Here is a 23,717-nt window from a genome sequence, read left to right on the forward strand (position 1 = left end):
AGGAACTTTTGGTATGCTTTCTTCTTTTCCTTCACTGCCTCTTTAACTTCCTGTGTCCACCAGGGAGTTCTGATTTTTTTATCCTTACAGACAACCTCACCACATGCCTCTCTGGCAGAATCAATCAATGTTTTCTTCAGAGTTTGCCACTGAATCTCCAAGGTTTGATTCCTGTTCTCAAACTCTTTCATTTTTCCTTCAATAATCTTTGTGTATTTTAGTCTACAGCTCACATCTGAGAGCTGCTCAACTTTTATTCGCTTTAAAACTTTCTTACATGTTATTCTTTTCAATATGAAATTCAATTTTATCCTGCTCAAGACTAAATAGTGATCACTTCCAATTTCAAATCCTCTGTACACTCTGGTGTCCTGCACTAGGGAGAAAACATCACTATCAACAATAACATAGTTAATGAGACTTTTCTTATTCCTAGCCTCTTCTCTCCATGTGAATTTGCACATTTTTATGTTGGAACATGGTGTTAGTAATAACCATTCCATGTCCTGAGAAGAAATCCAACAGATATTTGCCATTATTATTAGCTTTGCTCTTTTCTCCAAATTTTCCCAAAATATTTTTGTATGTCTCACAATCATTTCCTACTCTGCTATTTAGATCCCCAACAAGGACCAACTTTTCATTTTTCATTGTGTCAGTTGCTTTTTCTAAAGCCTCAAAAAATTCCTCCACTTCTACCTTAGTAGAACCTTCTGTGGGACCATAGGCACAAATAAGTCTCATTGTCCAGTTCCCCATTCTCATATTTGCCCACATTACTCTACTTGAGACTGACTGCCATTCAAGAAGATTAGCCTCATATATTGTGTTGAATACTATGGCTACTCCTTCTTTTCCTTGATTGTCATTGCCTGAATATAACATTTTGTATTTATTGCTCAGAAAGATCTCACCAGTTTTGGTCTTTTTTGTTTCAGTCACCCCTATTATATCGATCTGGTACTTATCTAATTCCTCAGCTAGCTCCATTTCTTTGCCATTCAGGCTTCTTACGTTGATAGTACTGATCTTACTGATCTTTAACTCTGGTGATGTTGAGTTGCTGTTTGTTTTCAGATTTGTTCCAGTAGCTGACTTTTCGCTGTTCGCCCTGGTTCCCTTGCGAAAACAACGGGGGCCTTGTTTAACCGGGCGACGCCCCAGCCAGCATGAAATTTTGTCATGTTGTACCATCATTCTATATTTTGGTTTAACCAATAAGAATACAATTTGGTTGGCTAAATCCCAAATTGCCAGCCCATCCTCGTCCGTTCAGTATCCAAGTAGATACCCAACAGGGTGCACCACGAGAAGGTGAGGATTGGACATTAGGTCAGAAGCCCTGGTCGGTTCTCCGCATTCCTTTAAAGGCTATGTGGAGGTCTCCTCTCAGTTATACAGCTTTGACCCTTAAGCACCCCGTCCTTTATTATGTTATGTATAATAGAGTTCTTAAATGGCAGAGGACCTGGTGACACGCATTTATGATTGCAGCTGCAGTGGCCATCATTCCTTACTGCCGAGGAACTACTAAACTAAACACATTACTATGTATAAACTCTATATAAACACTGTATTATGTACACACACACACACACATAAAAGCTATATTCAACTATACCAAATAGCGAAAACTTATCTTCTCTTCCACCGCTAATGCTGCCAACTGTGACCTCGCCTTCTCAGTAATCCATCCAAAAATAACAATATATAACAACGAAACTTCAAAAGCAGAACCACTGAAGAACACTTCTGTTACTGAGAAAAAAATGGTTGCATTTGTTTGCATTAATTTGCCAAAAATTTGGGGGACTGTTATCCTAAGAGCAATTCCCACATAGCTGTAATGTTTTTTTTTTTACAACATTAGAGGGTGCCAAAATAGGACTTTAGATCTTTTTGTCCATTGCAATTGTATTGTTTCACTCACTCACTGTCATGTGAACAAGTGTGTCGTGTTCTGATGATGCTGATTTGAAATTCAGCGAAATATAAGAAGTTAATAAAACATCTTTTTGATAAAATTGTTTGGTGTTGTCAATACCGTTAAAAAATAAGTCATGACTAACCATCAACACCTAAGCTTATCTGTTAAAAGAGGTATATAGATATTAAGACAGTTCAATACTATTTTGATTTCACTGGTTTTTGATCAACTTTCTTTGATATTTGCCAAGTCTGACATTTGATCAGCTCTCACACTTTGATATTCTAAAGCATCTTACAAATTGCATCAACTAACTTATACCTCTATCTCTTTCTATGGAGGTATAAGTTAGTTGATGCAATTTGTTTGTTTTTTTCACTTAGGTACAGAGAAAAAGCCTAAAAGACTTCATTTTGGCATCAAAAACTATTAAAAGAAATGATAATAAATATACGATAATGTTGTACAGCCAAATAACAAAACAATGTTCTTTAAAACTTATAAAGTTGCAAAAGTGACTTATGAGAATATACCTTTGGTATGAGACTTGTCTCGGGATTGCACTATTTATAAGATGACTAATTATCTCAAGAACTCATATATTGATCTTTTGGTATTGCTATTAAGTTCTCAGTGGCCTAATAGCTGTTTCAAATTATTGGTTCTTATTGGAGACCAGACAGGAACCTTATGAGAACAAATTCCCTCTTCTCAATACCATAGAAACCAATGTCTGAAAGTTGCATTTTCCATAAGTGAGCAAAAGACAAGTAAAAAGGTTAATAAATATCCAATATTATTTTATAGCAAAAAGATTTTTATCTCTGAAACTTGTGAAGTTTTGATGTGAACAGAACTTTTAGCATGAGAGTTGCCCTGATGTTGCTTTACTTATACACTTGCTATGATACTAATTATTTTCAGTTACAATATGAATTGTTGCTGCAACAATTTAATTGACTGCTGTTTATTTATCACAGTTGTAATTTGTGTTTTGAAGATGCTGGTTTGAAATACACAAAATATTAGTGACTCAGTAAATTATTTATTCTGCTTGTCTAGTGTTATCTTTTAAGTGACATACGATAAATCATAAAAATTTTCAACAGCAAAATTTGTAAATTTATTGCTATTTTTAAAAAAAAAAAAAAACGTACAATAAATTATTCACATTTGCACAAAAGTTCGATATCTGACACACAAGCCTGTTCAATAGGATATTCTAGATAGAAACTGTTACTGGTAAAAACATGATTTTGAGACTTCTAATAGCAAGTTATTATTATTATTATTCAGGTTTCCATGGAGTCAGAAGACTCATCGCAGGATTTCCTTCCTACGAAACACAGTCTATCAAGACTCATCGTGGAAAGTCCCTCCTAGGAAACACAAAGTCTATCATACCACTCCTTAAGCTCATTGACCGTTCTTGCTCTCACCACTCTATCAGGCAATGCACTCCATGATTCAACCACCCTCCATGCAAAGAAAACACTCCTCACCCTCTTGCTCACAGTTTCCTTTCGTAACTTCCAGGGATGGCCCCTTATCATCACTCCTTCCTGCTGTTCAACCAAGCGAAAGAACTCCCCTGTGTCAACCTTGTAGCCACCTCTCAACAGTTTAAAAGTCTCAATCATATCACCTCTCCTTCTTCTATCCACCAAACTCTGCAAGTCCACATTCCCTTAGCTGATCCTCATAATTAACATTGTACAGTCCTGAAACTATCTTTGTTATCCACCTTTGTACTATTTCCACAGTTAATTTCTCTCCTTCAAATTCTGGGGACCAAATCTAAGAACAATAGTCTAAGTGTCATCTGATCAGTGTCTTATACACCAGAATGATAATTCTTTTATCTCTGCAGGTCAGTGTCTTTCTCATTATTGCAACAATCCTCAGTATTACCTTCATCACCTTTGCAATATGTCCCCTTAATTTCAGGTTTCTATCAATCATCAACCCCAGATCTCTTTTCTCCCCTACTTCCTCCAGTATAGCTCCTGCAATAGAGTATGCAGCATCCCAAACCTCAAGACCTTACATTTTGCTGCATTAAACCGACACCCCATTCATTTGTCCATCTGTCTAGCTTATTCAAATCCTCTTGCAGGGCTACCACATCTGCACTATTACTAACCCTTCCCAGCTTCACATCATCTACAAACAACTGAATATCCCCCTGCAACCTACTGACAATGTCATTGATATAAAAGTTAAACAATATAGGTCCAAGTACTGGGCCCTGTGGGATCCCACTTGTAACCCTCTGCTTCCTTGAAACTGCCCCACCATACACAACTCTCTGATACCTATCGGACAGCCAATCCTGAATCCAGTTGACCAGCTTGACATCCAAACCTATGTGCTGCAACTTGAATATCAGCTTATCATTTGGCACCCTGTCATTGACCATTCTCCCTCTGAATCAGTCACTCTATTTCCCATTTTTATCCCACAATGTCATTCTTCAACAATCATTTCTTCTCCTAAATCCAAGAAAATGGCAGTATATGCCTTTCCTTCATCCACTGCTCTTGTAACTTTATTATAAAAGGCTAGCATATTACTAAAACAAGAGCGCCCCTTCACAAATCCATGTTGACTCTCGCAAATAACTTCACCCTCATCTGCTCAATGCTGTATATCAGGGTTTCCCAACCCTATGCCCATGGGCACCATGGCGCCCGTCAAAAAATTTGCGTGTGCCCGCCGCTGTTCAACCGTGTGCCGTATACTTTGAAATAATCACGCAACAATTCATGGCATGCGTTAATGACACATGACTAGTATTAAACGCATACAATGTAAAGTAGACGCGCATTAGAAGTTGTTCGTTCCAGTTTAAGAACTGGAATATCATCATATTCTCCTAATTATGAAGTACTGGCCAATGAAATGGAATGCCATACTAACGTACATATATATATATATTTAAATTTTTATATAATGTAAATTTTTAAGTAATAAAGCATTTCATTATAATGTAAATGTTGTATGTATTCATTTAACAAACGAATTCAAAAAATTTGCTTGAAAAAATAGATGATGCTCGTCGCCCTACCAGTATTTTAGAATGTGCTCTAGGAAACAAAAAGGTTGGGAACCACTGCTGTACACGGTATCTCACTAATTTCTCCAAGATCTTAGCAACTACTGATGACACACAAACTGGCCTATAATTTGACACTTCCAGTATGCTACTGCCCTTGTGCAGCGACACTATCTTACCTTCCTTTCATTCCTTGGGGACATTTCCCACAGCCAGACTTTTATTGAACAGCCAGGGCAACTGAGCTGTCAGTTCTTTAGCATATTCTCTCAAAACTCGTGGTCCAGAAATAACATCCAGTCCCATAGCTTTACTGGTATCCAGAGTACTCAGTATTTGGAACACACACTCTCCTCTTATACCTCTAAACCCTGAACCTGCCTTATCCCTCTAGTATTAAAACCTTCTTCTCCAGGATGAAATACTCCAATAAACTGCTCATTGAACAACTCCACTATGTCCTTTGCATCAGTCACTCTATTCCCATTTTTATCCCACAATGTCATTCTTCCACAATCATTTCTCCTCCTACTGGCCACATAGCTAAAACATTCCCTGGGATTTTCTTGGATCTTAGTGCAAATCTTTTCTCATATTCCAGTTTTGCCTTCCTCACCATACTGGTCACTCTCCTGGCCTGCATCTCATCTTATATTCTTCCTGTATCTGCCCTTCACCCCTCTCCTTATATCTCTTCCATAATCTCATTTTCAACTACAGTTCTTGTTTGATATTGTTTGTCATCCACTTTATACCAAATTGTGTCCGCTTCTTCACTTGTGGAATACAGCTTACTATTGCTGCTAACAACTATTCCTTCACAATTTCCCAAGCACTAATGATATCCTGGCCTTCCAATTCTGCCCTCCATGAAACTTCCCCAAGTTTATCTAAGACTATTATAATCACCTGCCTTATAATTCCACATACTTTCCCATCTCTTTGATATTCCTGCATATCTATTCATCTTCCAAGTCAAAACCACATGGTCACTCTCTCCAACTGGTGGGAGAAATGTCATCTCAGTTATTATCAACTCTTCTGATGCTATGACCAAATCCAAAACTCTTGAACCTCTTGTTCCCTCTGTTACCTATTGCCTAAGACATTTGTCCCTCAAGAATTCTAGAAATTCCATTCCCTTATTGCTACATTCATCTTCCTCTCCCCAATTTATATTGCTGTAGTTAAAATCTCCCATAACAATCATTCTTCTTGCACTTGCCTAGCTCAACTGTCTAAACATCTCCTGGTCCCCACCCTCTCTGCTCCTTGGTTTGTAGAAACACCCCACTAAATATCCTGTTTTGGCCACTTCTATCTCACACCATATGCTTTCAAAATCATTAGTGTCACTGCCTTCCAAAGCCTCCACTCTTAGAGGACATTAGTCATCACTTATCATAAGCAGTACTCCACCACCACGCTTTTTCTTCCTATCCTGCCAAAAAATTCTGTACCCTGCTACTTCTATTCCTGTTGTTATAGCCTCTTCTGTCAACTACATCTCAGTGATCCCAATAATCTTTTGACAGGTTGATGCTATCAGCACCACCAATTCCTCTCCTTTATTCTGGATACTCCTGGCATTAGTATAAAAATGCCACTGTTTCTATACCCAGCATTATTCCCTCTACACTCCACTGGGCTCAGCATTACCTGATGTCGTCCCCCTTCTCCCAAGTACCCATTCCCACAAGAGGCCACCCCTGCTGCCATCCACCTTGGGCATTCTAGTTTCCCTGCATTGGCACACCGACTCGTTCAGAACAGCAATCTCTCCAGATGCCTACGTCCTTCCTCATTCAATTATTTTTTGAGATTGTATGGGTTATGACTAAATTGAATTATGATGCACTATAATGAAAAAGAGATATTACAATTTCTAGTGAAATTCCTGGTAATTACCAGTAATCATCAATAATTTCATTTGTCAGAATTATTTAATGTTTTTAGTAAATCTTTATATCTGTTAATTTCTTTCTATGACTGTATAAAAGAAATTCAAATAACATTTAAAACTTTCAGTATTTTTTGTATGTTATGCTATGAGAGAGAGATTGAAGTGGATCTGTAAGAGAGAGAGAGGGATCATTAATTAGCCAGATTGCCTCTTCTGGATAGAAAATGCCTTGACAAATACAGTAGAAAACATGACAGTTAAGCTCTGTGTAAAAGTAAACAAAAGTCTGGAAGGAAAGTTTGGAACATAGTTTGGTAAGAAGATAGAAAATAAATATACAGGTAGCTGAATGTTCTGGGGACTGGTGAATAAATAATCATTACAATTTGAATTGTTTCACTTACTTATAAACTGTAACATGCTGCTTTGTACTCTGTGAAGATGCTGATTTGAAATTCAGTGACTGATAACTTCTGTGGCTTGACGGATATCTAATCCCTTCATCGCTATGAATAATTCCCAGTTTAATAGAAGATATTTTTGAGCACTTGGCCCACCCTAATTAGGGCTGTGTTGAGAGATTTCAATTTGCGATCAGGGCCGCCTTTGGGCGTTTATGCTTCCATCTATCTTTTTCATCATAATCTGATGACTCACGAATGAGTAGGTTGGGATGGAGTGATGCCTGAGCAAAGTACTTGGTTGCTATCTGGAGGAGAAATGTAGGTATGTCTTGCAGGTTTCCGTCTTGATGGAGAATAGTGTTCCTTACAAACCACGGGGCATCAAAGATCATTCGGAAGCACTTGGTTTGGATTAATTGCAGTCGTTTGATGTTGCTTGGAGAGGCGTGGCTCCACGCTGGCGAACCATGTCAGAATAGGACTGATGATTGTTTTGTATATTCTTAATTTGTTTTCTGGACTGACTTTGCTTCTACGGTTGAGTAGAGGGTAGAGCTGAGCTATTGCAGAGTTTGCTTTGTTGCAAGCATGAGCGATGTGGGAGTTGAAGCTGAGATGATTATCTAGTTTGATTCCCAGATATTTTACTTCTTTTTGCCATGGAATAACAGTATTGAACATCGTGATTGCTCCATGATGGTCTGCTTTCTTCCTTGTAAATAGAATGGCCGTGCTTTTATCTGCATTACCATCAATCCTCCATAACCGAAACCATTTTTCAAGATTCTTTGCTGCATTTTGTAATCTTTGTGTGGCCAGGTATGGTCTGAGTGATCTGGTCAGTATCGCCATGTCATCTGCATAAAATGCCATGGTAGTTGATGTTGTGTTTGGGACATCTGAGATAAAAATGTTAAAGAGCAATGGCAATAATAGGGAGCCTTGTGGGACACCTGCTGTGATACTTCTTGTGGTTGATCTGAGCCCATGAAGTTTCACTTGAAATTTTCGGTCTTTTAGGTAAGAATCTATGATTTGGATGAGGTTTAGTGAGTATTTTGCAGTAATTAGTTTGTGGATGAGGCCTTTGTGCCACACTTTATCGAAGGCCTTCGCCACATCTAGGAAAATTGCACATGTATGCTGTCTCCAGTTAAATCCAATAGTTATGTACTCTATAAGTCTGTGGATTTGTTGAGTTGTGCAGTGTCCAGTTTGAAAACCAAATTGTTCTTTTGGGATTAGACCTAGATTGTCCGTTTCACTTTGTATGTAGGCGTTTTAGAATTACTTTTTCTGCTATTTTCCTTAGGCCTGACAAGAGGCTGATAGGTCTGTAATTCTGGGGGAACTGAGGTGCTTTCCCTGATTTGTGGATAAGGATTACATCTGCCTGCTTCCAGCGAGTGGGGAAGTAGTTGAGTCGTAGCATCGCATTAATGATAGCCACTTGATGCATTATTGTTTTGTGAAAGAGTGCTTTTATAATTTTGTTTGAAATCTGGTCAGGACCTGGTGCTTTTCTGTTATTGAGGTTCTTGATGATTTGGTATATTTCATTTGGCGTGGTATAGTTTGTGTTATCATGGGTGGTGGAACGATGAAGTGCATAGTGTACTTGCTTTTGGAATTTTTCAATGAAGAGCAAGTCCGCATGAGTGTAGTTTGGTTGAAATTGCAGCTCCAGAGAGTCTGCAAAAGCTTCTGCTTTCATCATCTCGGTAGACTATACCTTTTTCTCCATGTATTGGTTTTATGTTGGGGTGATTGCTGCGGAGGGCTTTAGTCATTTTCCATAGTGAGTTATCTTCAGCTTTTAAGGAGCTTAGTTTCCTCTCCCATTGCTGATTCTTATGGTCTTCAATTGCATATCGGACTAGGTTTGTTGCTCTGTTAAGCTCTTGCTTATCCTAAGGTGATAGTGTTGTATGGTACCGACGTCGAATTCTGTTTTTGCTGCGGATAAGCTTTAGAATCTCTTCTGGGAGCAGGTTAGTTTGGGCTGGAACGGTAACTGTGGAGGCTGTTGCAAGGCCAATTTGGATTGTGCTTTCCAGTTTGTTGATCGCTATGTCTACTTCTTTGGGTGAGGAGATAGATGGGACGGGGCCTGTGATGTTCTTGAGAGATGAGGTGAGCTTCTTCAGATTTGTGTAGGATTGTTCAGGGATGGTTTTGCTTCTCCACCTAGGCTAAGCAGAACTGGATTGTGGTAGGAGCTAAGATCATTAATAACCTGCAACTGGAATTGATGTGGGATGTTCCTGAAAATGGCGATATCCAGCACGTCAGGTTTGCTGAGTGGTTCGTAGTGTGTTGGTTCAACAGGACCTGCTATGGTGATGTTTCTTGTCATAGCAAATTTGTGTAGGCTCTTCCCATTATTATTGGTGTTCCTGCTGTTCCACGCAGGGTGTTTTGCGTTTGGATCTCTCGCCACTATTGTTGCTTTGTTTGTGTCAAGGAGCTGGGAGAGGTCTGAGGCTAGAAGTGGTTTGCCTGGAGGGTTGTAGACTGAATATAGTTTTAGACTGCCTGTGTTTTTTGTATGTATTTCAATTCCAGTTTCTTCCAGGTTTGTGGTTGCTGATTTCTTGATCTTGTTGTATCTAATGCTTTTTTTGACAAATATAGCAGTTCCGCCCTCTCTGGCGTTGAGTCTATCTGATCTTAGCAGCGTGTAGTGCCTTATTTTGGGGTTGTCGCAAGGCCGAAGATGCATCTCGTTGACTAAAAGGATGTCTATCTTATTACTTCAGCAAATTCTTTTACTTCCAGGAGATTGTTGTTTAGCCCGTTGGCATTCAAATAAGCAATCTGTAATGAGTTAGTTAAGTTGACTGTGTTATCCATTAATCATAGAGAAGATGACTTGTGTGTTTTTGAGGAATTTGTTGGTGTCAGCCTGATTGGGATTTGTTTTGCTAAAGGCTGTTAACATCTCTCCTAAAGTAGCAATTATGGTTGCTGCAATGGTTTGGTTGCAAGATACTGGTTTGCTATTTGTAGAGACCGCAGATGCATATAACCTTTCAGGAGTAACGACCCGTGTTTTGATTTCAGGTGTAATTCGCTTCTGATTGGGCAGGGGTTGTTCCTCTCTAGCCTTCTGCAGGTTGAATGGGTGGAGTGGGCATCCCCTGTAATTTGCTGGGTGTGGGCTGCCACAGTTCGCACACTTAGCAGGTGTGGTTCGTGGTTTGACGCAAGTGTGTGAGGGATGGTTATTACCGCATTTGACACACTTGTATTCCGCTTTGCATAGTTTTTGTGCATGCCCATACTTTTGACAGCGATGGCATTGACCAGCTGAAGCCTTTCTTCTGAGAGGCTCAGTCTTGATGACCAAACTGCATATTATTTTAAGGTCGTAAATTTCTCTATGCTCTTTACTGATCTCGACCAAGACCAGAGGCATAGGGCGCTTGTCAGCTCGATACATTCGTGAAATTTTGATTGGCTCTAGGCCCTGTGATCTGAGGTCAGTAGCTATTTCTTCCACTGGAATGGTCTCAGCCAGCCCTCTAATAACTACTTTTAAGTTTTTTTCGCTTTTGAGCTGAAATGTATGATATGGGACTTTTAGTTCATCCATAAGTCTGGTGAGCTGGTGGTAGTGCGAAATTCCTTCATCTGTGCTTTTGGCTGATGTAAATTTGATATTTGTATTCCTCATCGTTGTTGTGATAGCCGACCATTTTTCTTTTGTTCTCAAGATCACAGGTGGAATCCGCTCTTTGGGTTGTACCCTGGAGACAGTCTTTGTTCTTTCATCAGGTTGTGCTGTTAATTCCATTGGAGCATATTATTTTAAGTTGTTTTTTCCAAGAGTTGACATACTATTTCAGGCTCTGCTGCTGGTGAACTCTTCTTATGCTTTTTTCTGCTGACAACCTGATAGTTTGTAGCATTATCTGAGTTCACTAGGGGCTGGTCGTTAACCGGTGACATAATCTCTCTGGTGTTATCTCGAGAAGTGCTGGGGAGAGGGTCAGGGGATTGACAGTCCTCTGTATAAGCCTGTTAATAAACATCTTTTTTATTAAAAAGTTCATTTGGTGTTGTTAGTACTGTTGAAAATTAAGTTATACTAGTAGAGATGGTAGGGTCTACCTTTCCAGAAATTCTGAATTTTCATCCTGCAAAACATGCATTTTAACAGACATTAACATATTTGACCTGGTGTTGCTTAAGCTGTAATTACAGACAACCCAAACTCATTTCTTCAGTGTGAGACATTACCCTCTTATTCGGTGGTGACTTGAAATGACTATAAAAAGTACCATGTTTGGTCTCTAGAGTAAGAGATCTGGATTTTCTATCCTGTTGCAAAAGATAACAAATTTTAAAACCTTTTCTGGAATTCACATTTAAAAAAAAAAAAAAAAAAAAAAAAAAGTTTGTAGAAAGTAGAAAAAAAAAAGACAGGTTTAAAATAGCTTGGTATCTTTAACAAATACCAGTTTGTCAAAATTTTTCAACTGTAACATAATTATAAAATATGAGCAAATTGCTCATGAGTATTTAGACATGAGTAAATTTTACTCAGACATGAGCAGTTTACCATTAGATTACAACAGGAATAAGAGCAGGGTAGTTAAGTTTTTAAAAAAAAAAATAATAATAATAAATAAATAAAACATTTGGTGTTTAACAAGATTACCTCCAGAAACTACGAGAGTCATTCTTAGACTCAGTTTATGTCGTAGATCTTCACATCTTTATTCATGCAGTTTTTGTAGTAGAAAGTTTTGAGTTTTTTGAAGGTTTATTCCAATTAACCTTATGACTGGAAGAAATGATAAAATTTCTTCCAGTTTATTTATTTAATTAATAATTAAATAAACTTCCCATAGAAATCTTATTGTTTTGAAATCGTAGAACAAAGAATTGAAAGATAAGATTTGGATACAGTATGTTAGGGGCCACCCAGACTTTATGGTCTATCTAGAGTCATTCATTCAAACAAACAAACAAATGGATAATTACATAAACATCCATGAACCCTTTTTTGCTTTTGTAAATAATTCTCTTACACATAAAAAAAAAAAAAACATTCCTGGCATTTTAATTAATGTAGTCTCCCATTTCCCTTTCTCATAAATATCCTGTAGATGATACCCTAGGAAGAAAGATTGTCTTTCACACATCAATAATGTATTTGGTATTTTTTTTTTTACTTGCCAAAAGAAAATAAAATGTACAAACAGATTGCAGAAACAGCAGTGGGTATTGTGCTTATTCCCATTAATTACTGCATTTTGGGTAACATATCCTAAGCACATTGCCTGTCCTTTCATATGGCTCTACTATGTGGATGATATGCTTTAAGTTTCACCAGATATTACAATTTCTAGTGAAATTCCTGGTAATTACCAGTAATCATCAATAATTTCATTTGTCAGAATTATTTAATGGTTTTAGTAAATCTTTATATGTGTTAATTTCTTTCTATGACTGTATAAAAATAAATTCAAGTAACATTTAAAACTTTCACTATTTTTTGTATTTTGAATCCCCAACAAGGTTAATAATTAGTTCATCAGTAAACGACCACCACTTCCCAATTAAGTACAGTCAATGAAATTGAAATGTTTCTGAAAATTTAAGGGAAAAACTTAAGGTATTCAGTTTTTTTTTTTTTGTTTTGTAATATAAAAGGAAGTGGGGAAAAATAATAATTAAAAATACATAAATGTTTGGATTATCTCTTTTTCATTATAGTGTATCATAATTAAATTTAGTCATAACCCAAACAATCTCAATTTTTATAGAATATTGAAATCTTTTTTCTTTCAAATATTTTTTTAATAAAAAACTGTGGTCTAAGATTACAGTTTTTAATTTAAAATACTTGTGCTTATGCACTGTTAATTTGTACCTTTCTTTGGTACAGGATATTGTAATATATAATACTTATTTTCATTAAGTTTTGATTCTATACTTTGTTCGAAATATACACTTCTTTATCTTGTTTATTTCAACTCACTTAACTTATTATACTTAACAGCCATGACTCCGTCTTTCTTAATCCGTTGCTTGATCTAGTCTACTGTAGTTAATCCTTTCTGTCAATTAGACCTCTCCTTTTTCCATTGTCGTAACTATGCTAAATCACATGCACGAAATTCTAAAACATAGGAATTGCCTCTGGCTGGAGTCAATCCCTTTGTAAGCGTTTTTCTATATTGATTTCTGAAAAATTTATTTTTTTTTATTACAACTGCACCATCAGAAATCACAGATAAGGCTAAAATATCCTTCCATTAAAAAAAACACTTAGCAAAGCACGGAAATATCTCTTACACTTGTCACTATGCCAAGCAACGCAATTCTCTATTCTTCAGTCGTGACTATTTATCTCCCTAGGTCACACAGGTTCAGTCCTTTTATGAGAAGTGCATTGGTATATAGGAATCAGGCAAGTTATCTGACAAACAAAACAATTTATTCATGCTAATTAGAGTACAATAAAGTTAACACTAAGCACACAATCTTTTTCCCGACTCTATACTTCTCATCAATGTTAACTTAGATCTTCATCACCATGCATATCCTGGTTTTCTTTTTCCTAATGACTTGTACTTTAAGGCTTGTTTTCGTAATCTTTCTATTTTCATTCTTTGAACGTGTTCCATCCATTTATGTTTATATTTTAAAATTTTTTCTATTACTGATTCTTGGTTTAATTCTCTCAGAATTTCTTTGTTTCTTTTGTGATCAAATAGAGTATGCCTTGCAGTTTTTCTCATAAACTTCATTTCTGCTGTTATTAATCTTTGTTTGCCTTTTTGTTTTATTGTCCAGATTTCACTTCCATACAATAAGACTGGTAGGGCTAATGTATTGTATACTTTTAGTCTGGTTTGGTTTAAATATAGAATTAATTACACCTGTTATTTTTAAATATTTTGCAATTTTTACGTTTATATCTTTTTCATTTTCATATGTGATTATACTTTCTAGGTAATTAAATGAATTCACCTGTTCTAAGATCTTGTTATCTTTTACTATCTTAGTTCTTACTGGATCTTGTCCTTTGAAGGCCATAGTTTTTGATTTTTTTGTTGATATTATCATACCATAATCTTTGGCTATCTCATTTAGATCTAAAATAGCTTTCTGTAAGTTATCTTCAGAATTTGTAATTATTATTTGGTTCATCAGCAAAAAGAAGAGTGTTTAAATTCACAGTAGGAGAAAGTTGAATACCTTGATAGAAATTTTTATTACATTTTATTATTTCATTTAGGTAAATATTAAAAAAGTTGTGAGAGGGGACATCCCTGTCAGACCCCTTGGTTTATCTCTCTTGTATATGATAGCTCATGATTTAATCTTATTTGTATTTGATTATTTTCATATATACTTATGATAGCTTTTAGGATATTATTTAGTATTTGTCTTTCTTTCATCATCATCATCATCAAATTCCTGCCATGTACCCTCAAGGGGTGTACAGGATATGATAGTACTACATGAAAAATTTACATCATTACCAACTTCCTATCTACAATTTTCCTCCAAATCAGTCTGTTACTTGTCAAGACTGCAATATTATCATTATCAGATCTTATATTTCTATCCTCTAAGGCACTATGTACCATATCAATCCACCTATATCTTGGTCCTCCTCTGGGTCGTTTTTCTGCCAACCTGGCAGAGAACACTTGTTTTGCTAATCTTTTCTCGCCCATTCTGTTTAAATGACCATACCACCTGAGATTAGCTCTACTAATGCATTCCTGGATGCTCACAATGTCAAGTTCTTTAATAATATCCTTGTATTTAATATGATATTGCCATTGATGCCATCTGTTCACGCCGCTAATCTTTCTCAGTATTCTCACATCTGCGGTCTCTAGTCTTTGCACAAGTGTTTTACTTCTGACCCAGCTCTCAGATCCATAATTTAAAACTGGTTTGAACACTGTCTTGTATACACTAATTTAGTGTTCTGACTAATTTCTCTCTTATTCCACATGAATTTATTCAGTTGACTCCTACCATACCAGCTTTGTTGATTCTGTTGTCTATTTCCATATTTAATTTACCATCTTCACTAAAAATCGTGCCTAAGTAGCTGAAATGAAATCTGTAGCTGGTGGTGGGAGAACTAGGGGACACCTATGAAGCTGGGCAAGAGTGTGGTTAGCAGGGGTGTTAGAGCTGGGTTCTTTACTTTTAGAGTGGTAAATGAGTGGAATAAGCTTCCAGAGTCTGTTGTGGGTGCTATGACGGTGAACGAGTTCAAGACAAGGTATGATAGATACTGTGAGAATGTAATCGCATAGTTGTGTGGACATGATGTTTAGGGCCTCCCTCGATGAGTCTAAGGACTCCTGGAGTCGCCCGAAATAATAATAATAATTCCTAAGCTTCTTCAACAACCTCCAGAATATTTACCCACCTTCTTGATATTTATTTTCTATTCTTGCCAAAATCCTCCCATGACTTTTGTTTAGCTAGTTTTACACAGTGTTTAGCTTTCTTACATTTGTCTCTGTATTCTCTAAGAGCACAAGATGACTTATTTGTCAGGAACTTTTGATATGCTTTCTTCTTTTCCTTCACTGCCTCTTTAACTTCCTGTGTTCACCATGGAGTTCTGATTTTTCTATCCTTGCAGACAACCTCACCAGATGCCTCTCTGGCTGAATCAATCAGTGTTTTCTTCAAGGCTTACCACTGAATCTCCAAGGTTTGGTTCTTCTTCTCAAGCTCTTTCATTTTTCTTTCAATAATCTTTGTGTATTTTAGTCTACAGTTCACGTCGGAGAGCTGCTCAACTTTTATTTGCTTTAAAACTTTTTTACATGGCATTCTTTTCAACATGAAATTCAATTTTATCCTGCTCAAGACTAAATAGTGATCACTTCTAATTTCAAAACCTCTGTACACTCTGGTGTCCTGCACCAGGGAAAAAACATCACTATCAACAATAACATAGTCAATGAGACTTTTCTTATTCCTTGTCTCTTCTCTCCATGTGAATTTGTGCACATTTTTATGTTGGAACATGGTATTAGTAATAACCAGTCCATGTCCTGAGCAGAAATCCAACAGATATTTGCCATTATTATTAGTTTTGCTCTTTTCTCTAAATTTTCCCAAAACATTTTTGTATGTCTGACAATCACTTCCTAATCTGATATTTAGATCCCCAATAAGGACCAACTTTTCCTTTTTCATTGTGTCAGTAGCTTTCTCTAGAGCCTCAAAAAATTCCTCCACTTCTACCTTAGTAGAACCTTCTGTGGGACCATAGGCACAAATAAGTCTCATTGTCCACTTCCCCATTCTGATATTTGCCCACATCACTCTACTTGACATTGCCTGCCATTCAATAAGATGAGCCTCATATTTTGCGTTGAATACTATGGCTAATCCTTCTTTTCCATGATTGTCATTGCCTGAATATAACATTTTGTATTTATTGCTCAGAAATATCTCGCCAGTTTTTGTCTTTTTTGTTTCAGTCACTCTTATTATGTCGATCTGGTACTTATGTAATTCCCCCGCTAGCTCCATTTCTTTGCCATTCAGGTTTCTTATGTTGATAGTACCGATCTTTAACTCTGGTGATGTTGAGTTGGGGTGTGTTTTCAGATTTGTTCCAGTAGCTGACTTTTCGCTGTTCGCCCTGGTTTCCTGGCGAAAACAACGGGGGCCTTGTTTAACCGGGCAAGGCCCAGCCGGCATGAAATTTTGTCATGTTGTACCATCATTTTGTATTTTGGTTTAACCAATAGGAATACAATTTGGTCAGCTAAATCCCAAATTGCCAGCCCATCCTCGTTCGTTCAGTATCCAGGTAGATACCGAACAGGGTGCTCCACGAGAAGGTGAGGATTGGACATTAGGTCAGAAGCCCAGGTCGGTTCTCTGCATTCCTTTAAAGTCTTTGTGGAGGTCTCCTCTCAGCTATACAGCTTTGACCCTTAAGTACCCCTTGTCTTTCTTTTAATATGTTAAATAAAATACTTCTTTTAACTTTGTCAAATGCTTTTTCAAAGTCAATAAATGCAATATGTGTTTCTAAATTGTATTCTCTTCTTTTCTCTGTTATTAATTTTAGGCAGAAGGCCTGGTCTATACGTGATTATCATTTCCTTAATCTATTCTGTACTTCAAAAATAAAGTTTTCGGAATATTTCATTAGTTTGCTATTTAAAATTCTGCTATATATTTTGTAACAGGAATTTAGTATACTTATACCTCTATAGTTTTTAGGGTCATCCATCAGGGGCACGCTGTAATCCCTAGAGAGCGTGTCTCCTGGGTTGCGGATAGGGGAGCCCACCGTGTGTGTGTGTATGGTGGGGTGGCTTGAATATACTGAATCAAGACTCATGGACCAACACATCTATAAGGGTAATCATCTTGATTGTAAGTGAAGTGGCACTCCTGTGGACCCTCTAGCTGGATCTATCCTCTTTTTCTACTCTGAGAAAGATTCACTCACATTAATCTTTCCTATAAGGTCTTATTTTATGACCCTTATGCTATTAGAGTAGACGAGGTCCATGGGGGTCTTTCCATTTCTGGCCTTACAACTATGTCCCCTTTATAAACCTTTACTATAATTCTATTCTATTCCACTATAATCTACTCTTTCCCCTTCAATATACCCTATTCCTCCTATGGGTTTAAATTTGGAAGAGGGGCTAGTTCAGAAGCCTTAAGGTAGCAGACCTACCACTGAACTATTCCATCGTCAGGCTAGTCACCTGACATGGAGAACATAATTCTACTTTTAAGCTGACAGAAAAAGGTAATCGGAATGAATCTATGGAAAACGACCCTGGAATGGATAAGGTAAAACTTAGATCTTAAATTATCAATCTAGTTCAACAATTCTCCTTTAAATAAACAGGCTAAGGTAATATTTGTGCCTATACTTAAGTCATACAACATAACAGACATACGCATACTATACCAAACCCAAAGGTAGCTTAGACAATAAATAACATTACGCTCATTACCTTTCACCTTGTAACAGCGCTAATTTATTTCACACAGCTAAGCAAGTTATTTCTCAATGGTTAGCTAAGTGCCTTCAGTCCTGAAGTAATACTAACAAAAAAAAAAAAAAAAAAAAGCTAGAGCAATCTCTGCTACAATTTCTGCCTCTAGTTAAATCACATATAATAGACCTTGTGTGGTATTTATTCATCTAGTCCACATCAGTAGACCCTTGAGGTCATTATCATCTTCTTCCTTCTAATATTGCTTACACACTTGGGCACTATTTTCCAATATCGACGAGGGCACTTCCACAGGCAGAGATCATCAGGAACCTTGGTGGCTGGAAATCCAGAACTTACTTTCTACACTGCATAAACGACCCATCTAGCATCTTCGGGCATCCGTTGGCTGGAACGGGGCCCCTTGACCTAGAATCAGCAGGACATACTCAAACTGGGAGCCAGAACAGAAACTGGGTATAAACGAACTTATCCAGCGACGACCATCGAAACAACTCCTCCTCCTAAGCAGTCTTCTAGCTAACTTGACTCACTTTCTCTGAAACGAACCCTCTTCGTGACGACTGACCTTCCTCAAAAAATCCTCCTGTGTTCGTCTCCTCCACTCTCTCAATGTCTCCCCTTTTATGCTGCTCAATCGACCTTGATTCTTGCTACTTTTTTATTCCCCTGGGTATTCATAGAGGTATTTTTCCCCCGCCTTTTAAGTCGCTGCGTTAAGGCAGGAAACTCCATACATTCTTGACCTTCGTGTGTGTGCAGTGGCCTTAGGTCTTATTCTTAATCCCGTCTGGGATTTTTTTTGTCTTAACAATCTATGGTTACAGTTCATTCAGACATTTTTTTTCTTTGTCCTTTGTTGTTGTACAGCAAGTCATTAGTTAAATATAATCAAAATTACAAGTATGTTAAATTAATTTGAATTCCTGAGTAAAATCAGTATAGGAAGAATGTAATCTAAAAAATTTTGTCTATACAAGATTTTACAATATATGGTACAAAGTTATCATCGATGTGAAATGCATATTAAAATTGTAATACCTTTTGATATTACATTGAAACATATGATGGAGGCAAAGTGTATGAGGAGAGATATATTTCATCCATATTGATGTCAGTATGGTTACCTGTTTAGAAATAAGTCATAAATCTCATGAAGTGTGGGGGTTTATGGTACATCAATTACAGAAAAAATATGTACTTTTTTTTTTCAAATGAAGAAGCAATCTATATATACTTGCAGGTATAGACTTGTAGCTACTGCAGTGCTAACATAGTTATATTCAGAACTGATAATGTATCCTTAACTTATCACAGATACAGAACAATACCATCAACTATGCAGAAGTATTTTTTTCTGAGTGGAAATAAATCTCTCAGAGACAGTTTTTTTTTTTTTTTAAACAGACATGGATTTAAGAAATGATTTATAAATGATTGTGGGTCCAATAAATACTGCTTTTTTTCTTTCAGTAGGATTTTTTTTTTTTTATGGAAAATTGGAGGGAGGGGTTAGAAAGGTAGATGCAATGAATTTTATTGAAAGTTTATATAATTCAAATTCATTTAATTCAGAGCCAGTTTTGGTCATTTGAACTTTGAAATAGTCAAGCCCTACTATTTTCATAAATTTACAATTTTTAGATTCTATAAAATTTTTATTTTATTTTATTTATTTTTATTTTTTGCTTCATTCTATTAATGCAGGCTTTTGTTCTTAGGGATTTACAAAGGTTGTCTCAAATTGAACCTGAACTGTCTGCAGCAGCAAATTGTGGAAGCCTCTATATTCAGTGCCAGCTGCTGTTAGCTAAAGTAAGTATCTTTAAGAGCAATAACTACTGTCATTTTTGCTGCCCCATGTGCACATTAAAAATATTTTCTGCACAAGTTCCCAGTCTCAGGCTCAATGTGTGCGACACATTGAGTCTGACAGCCTGTGCTCACAATAGCAAAAGTCACAAGCAATGTTCTATCTAAGCTGTGTGCACTTGTATGCATGCACATCGATCAAAAAGTGAGCACATACAAAATTTTTCTTTTCAGAATTTCTAACTGACAGGCAGTAATTTTTCAATGTACTATAAAAACAAATTATGTGATAAATCATGCTTGTCATTTGTTTTATTTAATAATTTCTCCAATGTCTCCACTCTAATATTATTCTAAAACTTAATGCATCCTCTAATTAGTTACTTTTAGCCTGTGCCATGGAGCAAACTGATGCTGATGTCAGCAAGTTGCAAAAGTATATTTGTTTAGAGTGTCTACTGTCTAGATAGTACAGTCATTTGAACTTGTGCTAATGGTGATGGATTTTTGTAGTTATGCAGATTTAAGTGAATTAATTTAGTGATCACACTTTTACAGGTTACAGCTAGGGGAAGAAAGGACATCATTAATATGAGAAATATTTCATTAGTGCACACTTTTAGTCTGAAACTGGAAATTTGCACACTATGTTATTCAAACACACATGAAACTTGTGACCAGTGTTCCCACTAATGTGTACATTAGAGGGAACATTGGTCACTGGCCACAAATTCTAAATTAATTTGCTTAAATCCACATAGCTACAAAAATCAGTTACCATTTGCATGAGTTCAAGTGATTGTACTGTCTGTATACAGTAGATGCTCTAAACCAGTGGTTCTTAATCTTATTTTGCCTGGCATCCCTTTCAACTATTTGTATGGCCTGTTGCCCCTTGCTCAGTTTTACACTAAGTTAATGACTCAATTGTAATATATTATTAGGCAAACCTAAATTACCATCAACATATTTTATTCAGTTAATTAAAAATTAATAACTTTGATATAAATTAATTATTCATAAAAGATGTAAATTTACTATATTTAATAAACCAATCATTAATGGCTACTCATTAATGATTAGCTTATTAAATACAGTAAATAAAATACATTTCTAAGTCAATAAATTCTTCACACAAATTTGGATGAACAGAAGTGGCCTCAGAAAGAAATGGATTTATGACCCAATTGGGTATTTTAAGCTCATCAGAGTCTTTGAATCTGATCATCAAGTCTTCTTTCAGTGTCAGAAGATGGGAACAATAACAATTCAAATCTGTATCTAATATTAAATCATCTATTATTTGTAGACTTGAGAACTGCAGAAAATCTTGTCTTGCAATGCTCTGCTGTAGAATGTTAATTTTCTAATAAAAGCATTTATAATTCCCTTTGCTTTAATAAGATCCATGTTGCTTCCCTGCAATTCAGTGTTAACTTCGTTTAATTTGGTGAAAATATCAGAAAGATATGTGATGTCAACCTTTTCCTTTTTTTACATTACACATGTTCTCATCATGTGAATTAAGAAATTTCAAAACAGTATCGTAGAGATCATTAAAGTGTCACAGACAGTTTCCATTTGAGAGCCATCTGACTTCAGTGTGAAGCAAAAGATGTTCAATTGCTTCTTTATTAAAGTTACCAAAAAATACTGGTATTCAATGACTGGACTTTGAAGATAGTATGCCACTTTTCTGACAGAAAATAGGTGATTTGTGTTATATCCCTCCTCTGTTAAATCAGCAGTAAGTTCCACAGATGAAGAGGTCAGCCTTTGCCACTTTGGCTATATTTAAATTCTTTATTCTATTCACAGATGTTCTATCAGGTTTAAGTCAGGACTCTGTCTTGAGTACTGCTATAACCTTTAGTTTGGTGCAGTATGACTTTTGTTGTCCTTGTGCCAATAAACCCCTAATCAACCAATCAATCAGTTCAGGAATCTGTTACTGACTACTACAATGTTCAGATGTTAGAAGATGTAGGGGCAGAACTGCTTTAACATCTAGCTTTTTACATCTAGCCCATGGTATCATGTGGTCCACTTTGTTGATATTGTGTAGCACTGCAGCCCATTAAAGTGTGTGAACAAAAAAAGTGTCATCAATATTCAAGTGAATATTTAAAATATGGAGCTATTCTGTCTATAAATAATGAACAGTTACCAATATGCTTAATATGTGAAAAAAATTTTCTCAAGGAATGAATCTTTAATAAATTTAAAGATCGTCCTGAACTGAAAGAGTTAGTTGCACAACAAAGTAACCAACAAGAGAAGAGACTTGTCGTGTCTTACAAACTTTCAAAATTAATTGCCAAATGTGGAAAGCCACATATTATTGGCAAAACTCTCATCTTAGCAGCTATAAATGAAGTTTTCGATACGATGATTGGCCCAGGTAAAAGTAATATAACGTCATCAATTCTTCTCAGCAATTAGTTCAGTATCAACAAGAATTGATGAAATGGCAAAGGACATAGGAAAAAAACTTGGATTTAAAACCATAGAATTTTCTTTGGAACTCAATGAGACAACTTTATGTGACAACGAAGCTTTGTAATGGCCTACATGCATTATATAAATACTCATGAAGAAATTATTGAAGAATTTCTATTTGCAGAACAACTGAAAATTGACACGAAAGATTTTACAATTTTTAAGGTTGTTAAAGACTTTTTAATGTTAAAAATATACCTCTTGCAAATATTATTGTGTGTGCAACCGATGGAGCACTAGCTATGAATGGTTATCACTGTGGATTTATAACACATTTAAAAGAAGCAGTTCCAAATATCTTTACAATTCACTGTATTCTTCATAGACAGCACTTAGCTGCAAAACATCTTAGCAGTAGACTATATAAGGCTTTGGATGATGTTATTAAGCATTTGCCTTTGATAATGCTTACATCTCAAAGACATTTCACTGTACAAGGTCCCTTTGGTTGAATTCTTTAAACAGTGATGCCTTGGATCCCATTGTTCTGCTTCACATTAGTGCCATGTGCAACTTACCATGCTATATTAACTACGTTTAAAATTAAACTTTTAACTTAAATCTAATTAACACCACAATACAATCGAATTCTAACACAATCTTTAATTAATATTGCATTTTTCTAAACTTAACACCTGAGCTTTCAGAGCTCTCCAAACACAGGCTCACCACCTAAAAGTTCCTCTAGATAGTAAATAGAATTGAACTTCCAATGCACCTTCTTCAGGCGGTCTAGCGCTGTGAATGGCACACGCCACTTCCACTGAGCTATACAGTTGTATCAAGTGTGTGTATGTGTACACACACACACACACACACACACACACACACACACATATGCACCATTTAGATATACTATTTGTTTTGATAATTGACTTACATTCAAAAGAAACAATATTTTAAATTAGATAAATTTACAGGGGTGCTTAAGGGTCAAAGCTGTATAACTGAGAGGAGACCTTCACATAGCTTTTAAAGGAATGCGGAGAACCGACCAGGGCTTCTGACCTAATGTCCAATATTCACCTTCTCATGGTGTCCCCTGTTGGGTATCTACCTGGATACCGAACAAACAACGATGGGCCTGCAATTTGGGATTTAGCCGACCAAATTGTATTCTTATTGGCTT

At 36.4% G+C, this 23,717-nt stretch overlaps 1 protein-coding gene across 5 annotated transcripts in view; it reads left to right on the plus strand.

Moving 5' to 3' along the window:
* LOC150093195 (integrator complex subunit 4-like) overlaps positions 1-23,717 on the plus strand; it is a 220,672-nt gene that overhangs the window by 145,903 nt on the left and 51,052 nt on the right. For all 5 annotated transcript variants that reach the window (XM_090413369.1, XM_090413370.1, XM_090413368.1 and 2 more), the window contains one exon: positions 19,999-20,092. In XM_090413369.1, the coding sequence (XP_090269495.1) occupies positions 19,999-20,092 (94 nt within the window). The remainder of the gene's footprint in view (positions 1-19,998; positions 20,093-23,717) is intronic.

The sequence above is a fragment of the Typopeltis vanoorti genome, chromosome 24, assembly GCF_054136105.1.
Source record: "Typopeltis vanoorti isolate ZY-2024b chromosome 24, IOZ_Tvanoo_1.0, whole genome shotgun sequence".
Lineage (NCBI taxonomy): Eukaryota > Metazoa > Arthropoda > Arachnida > Uropygi > Thelyphonidae > Typopeltis > Typopeltis vanoorti.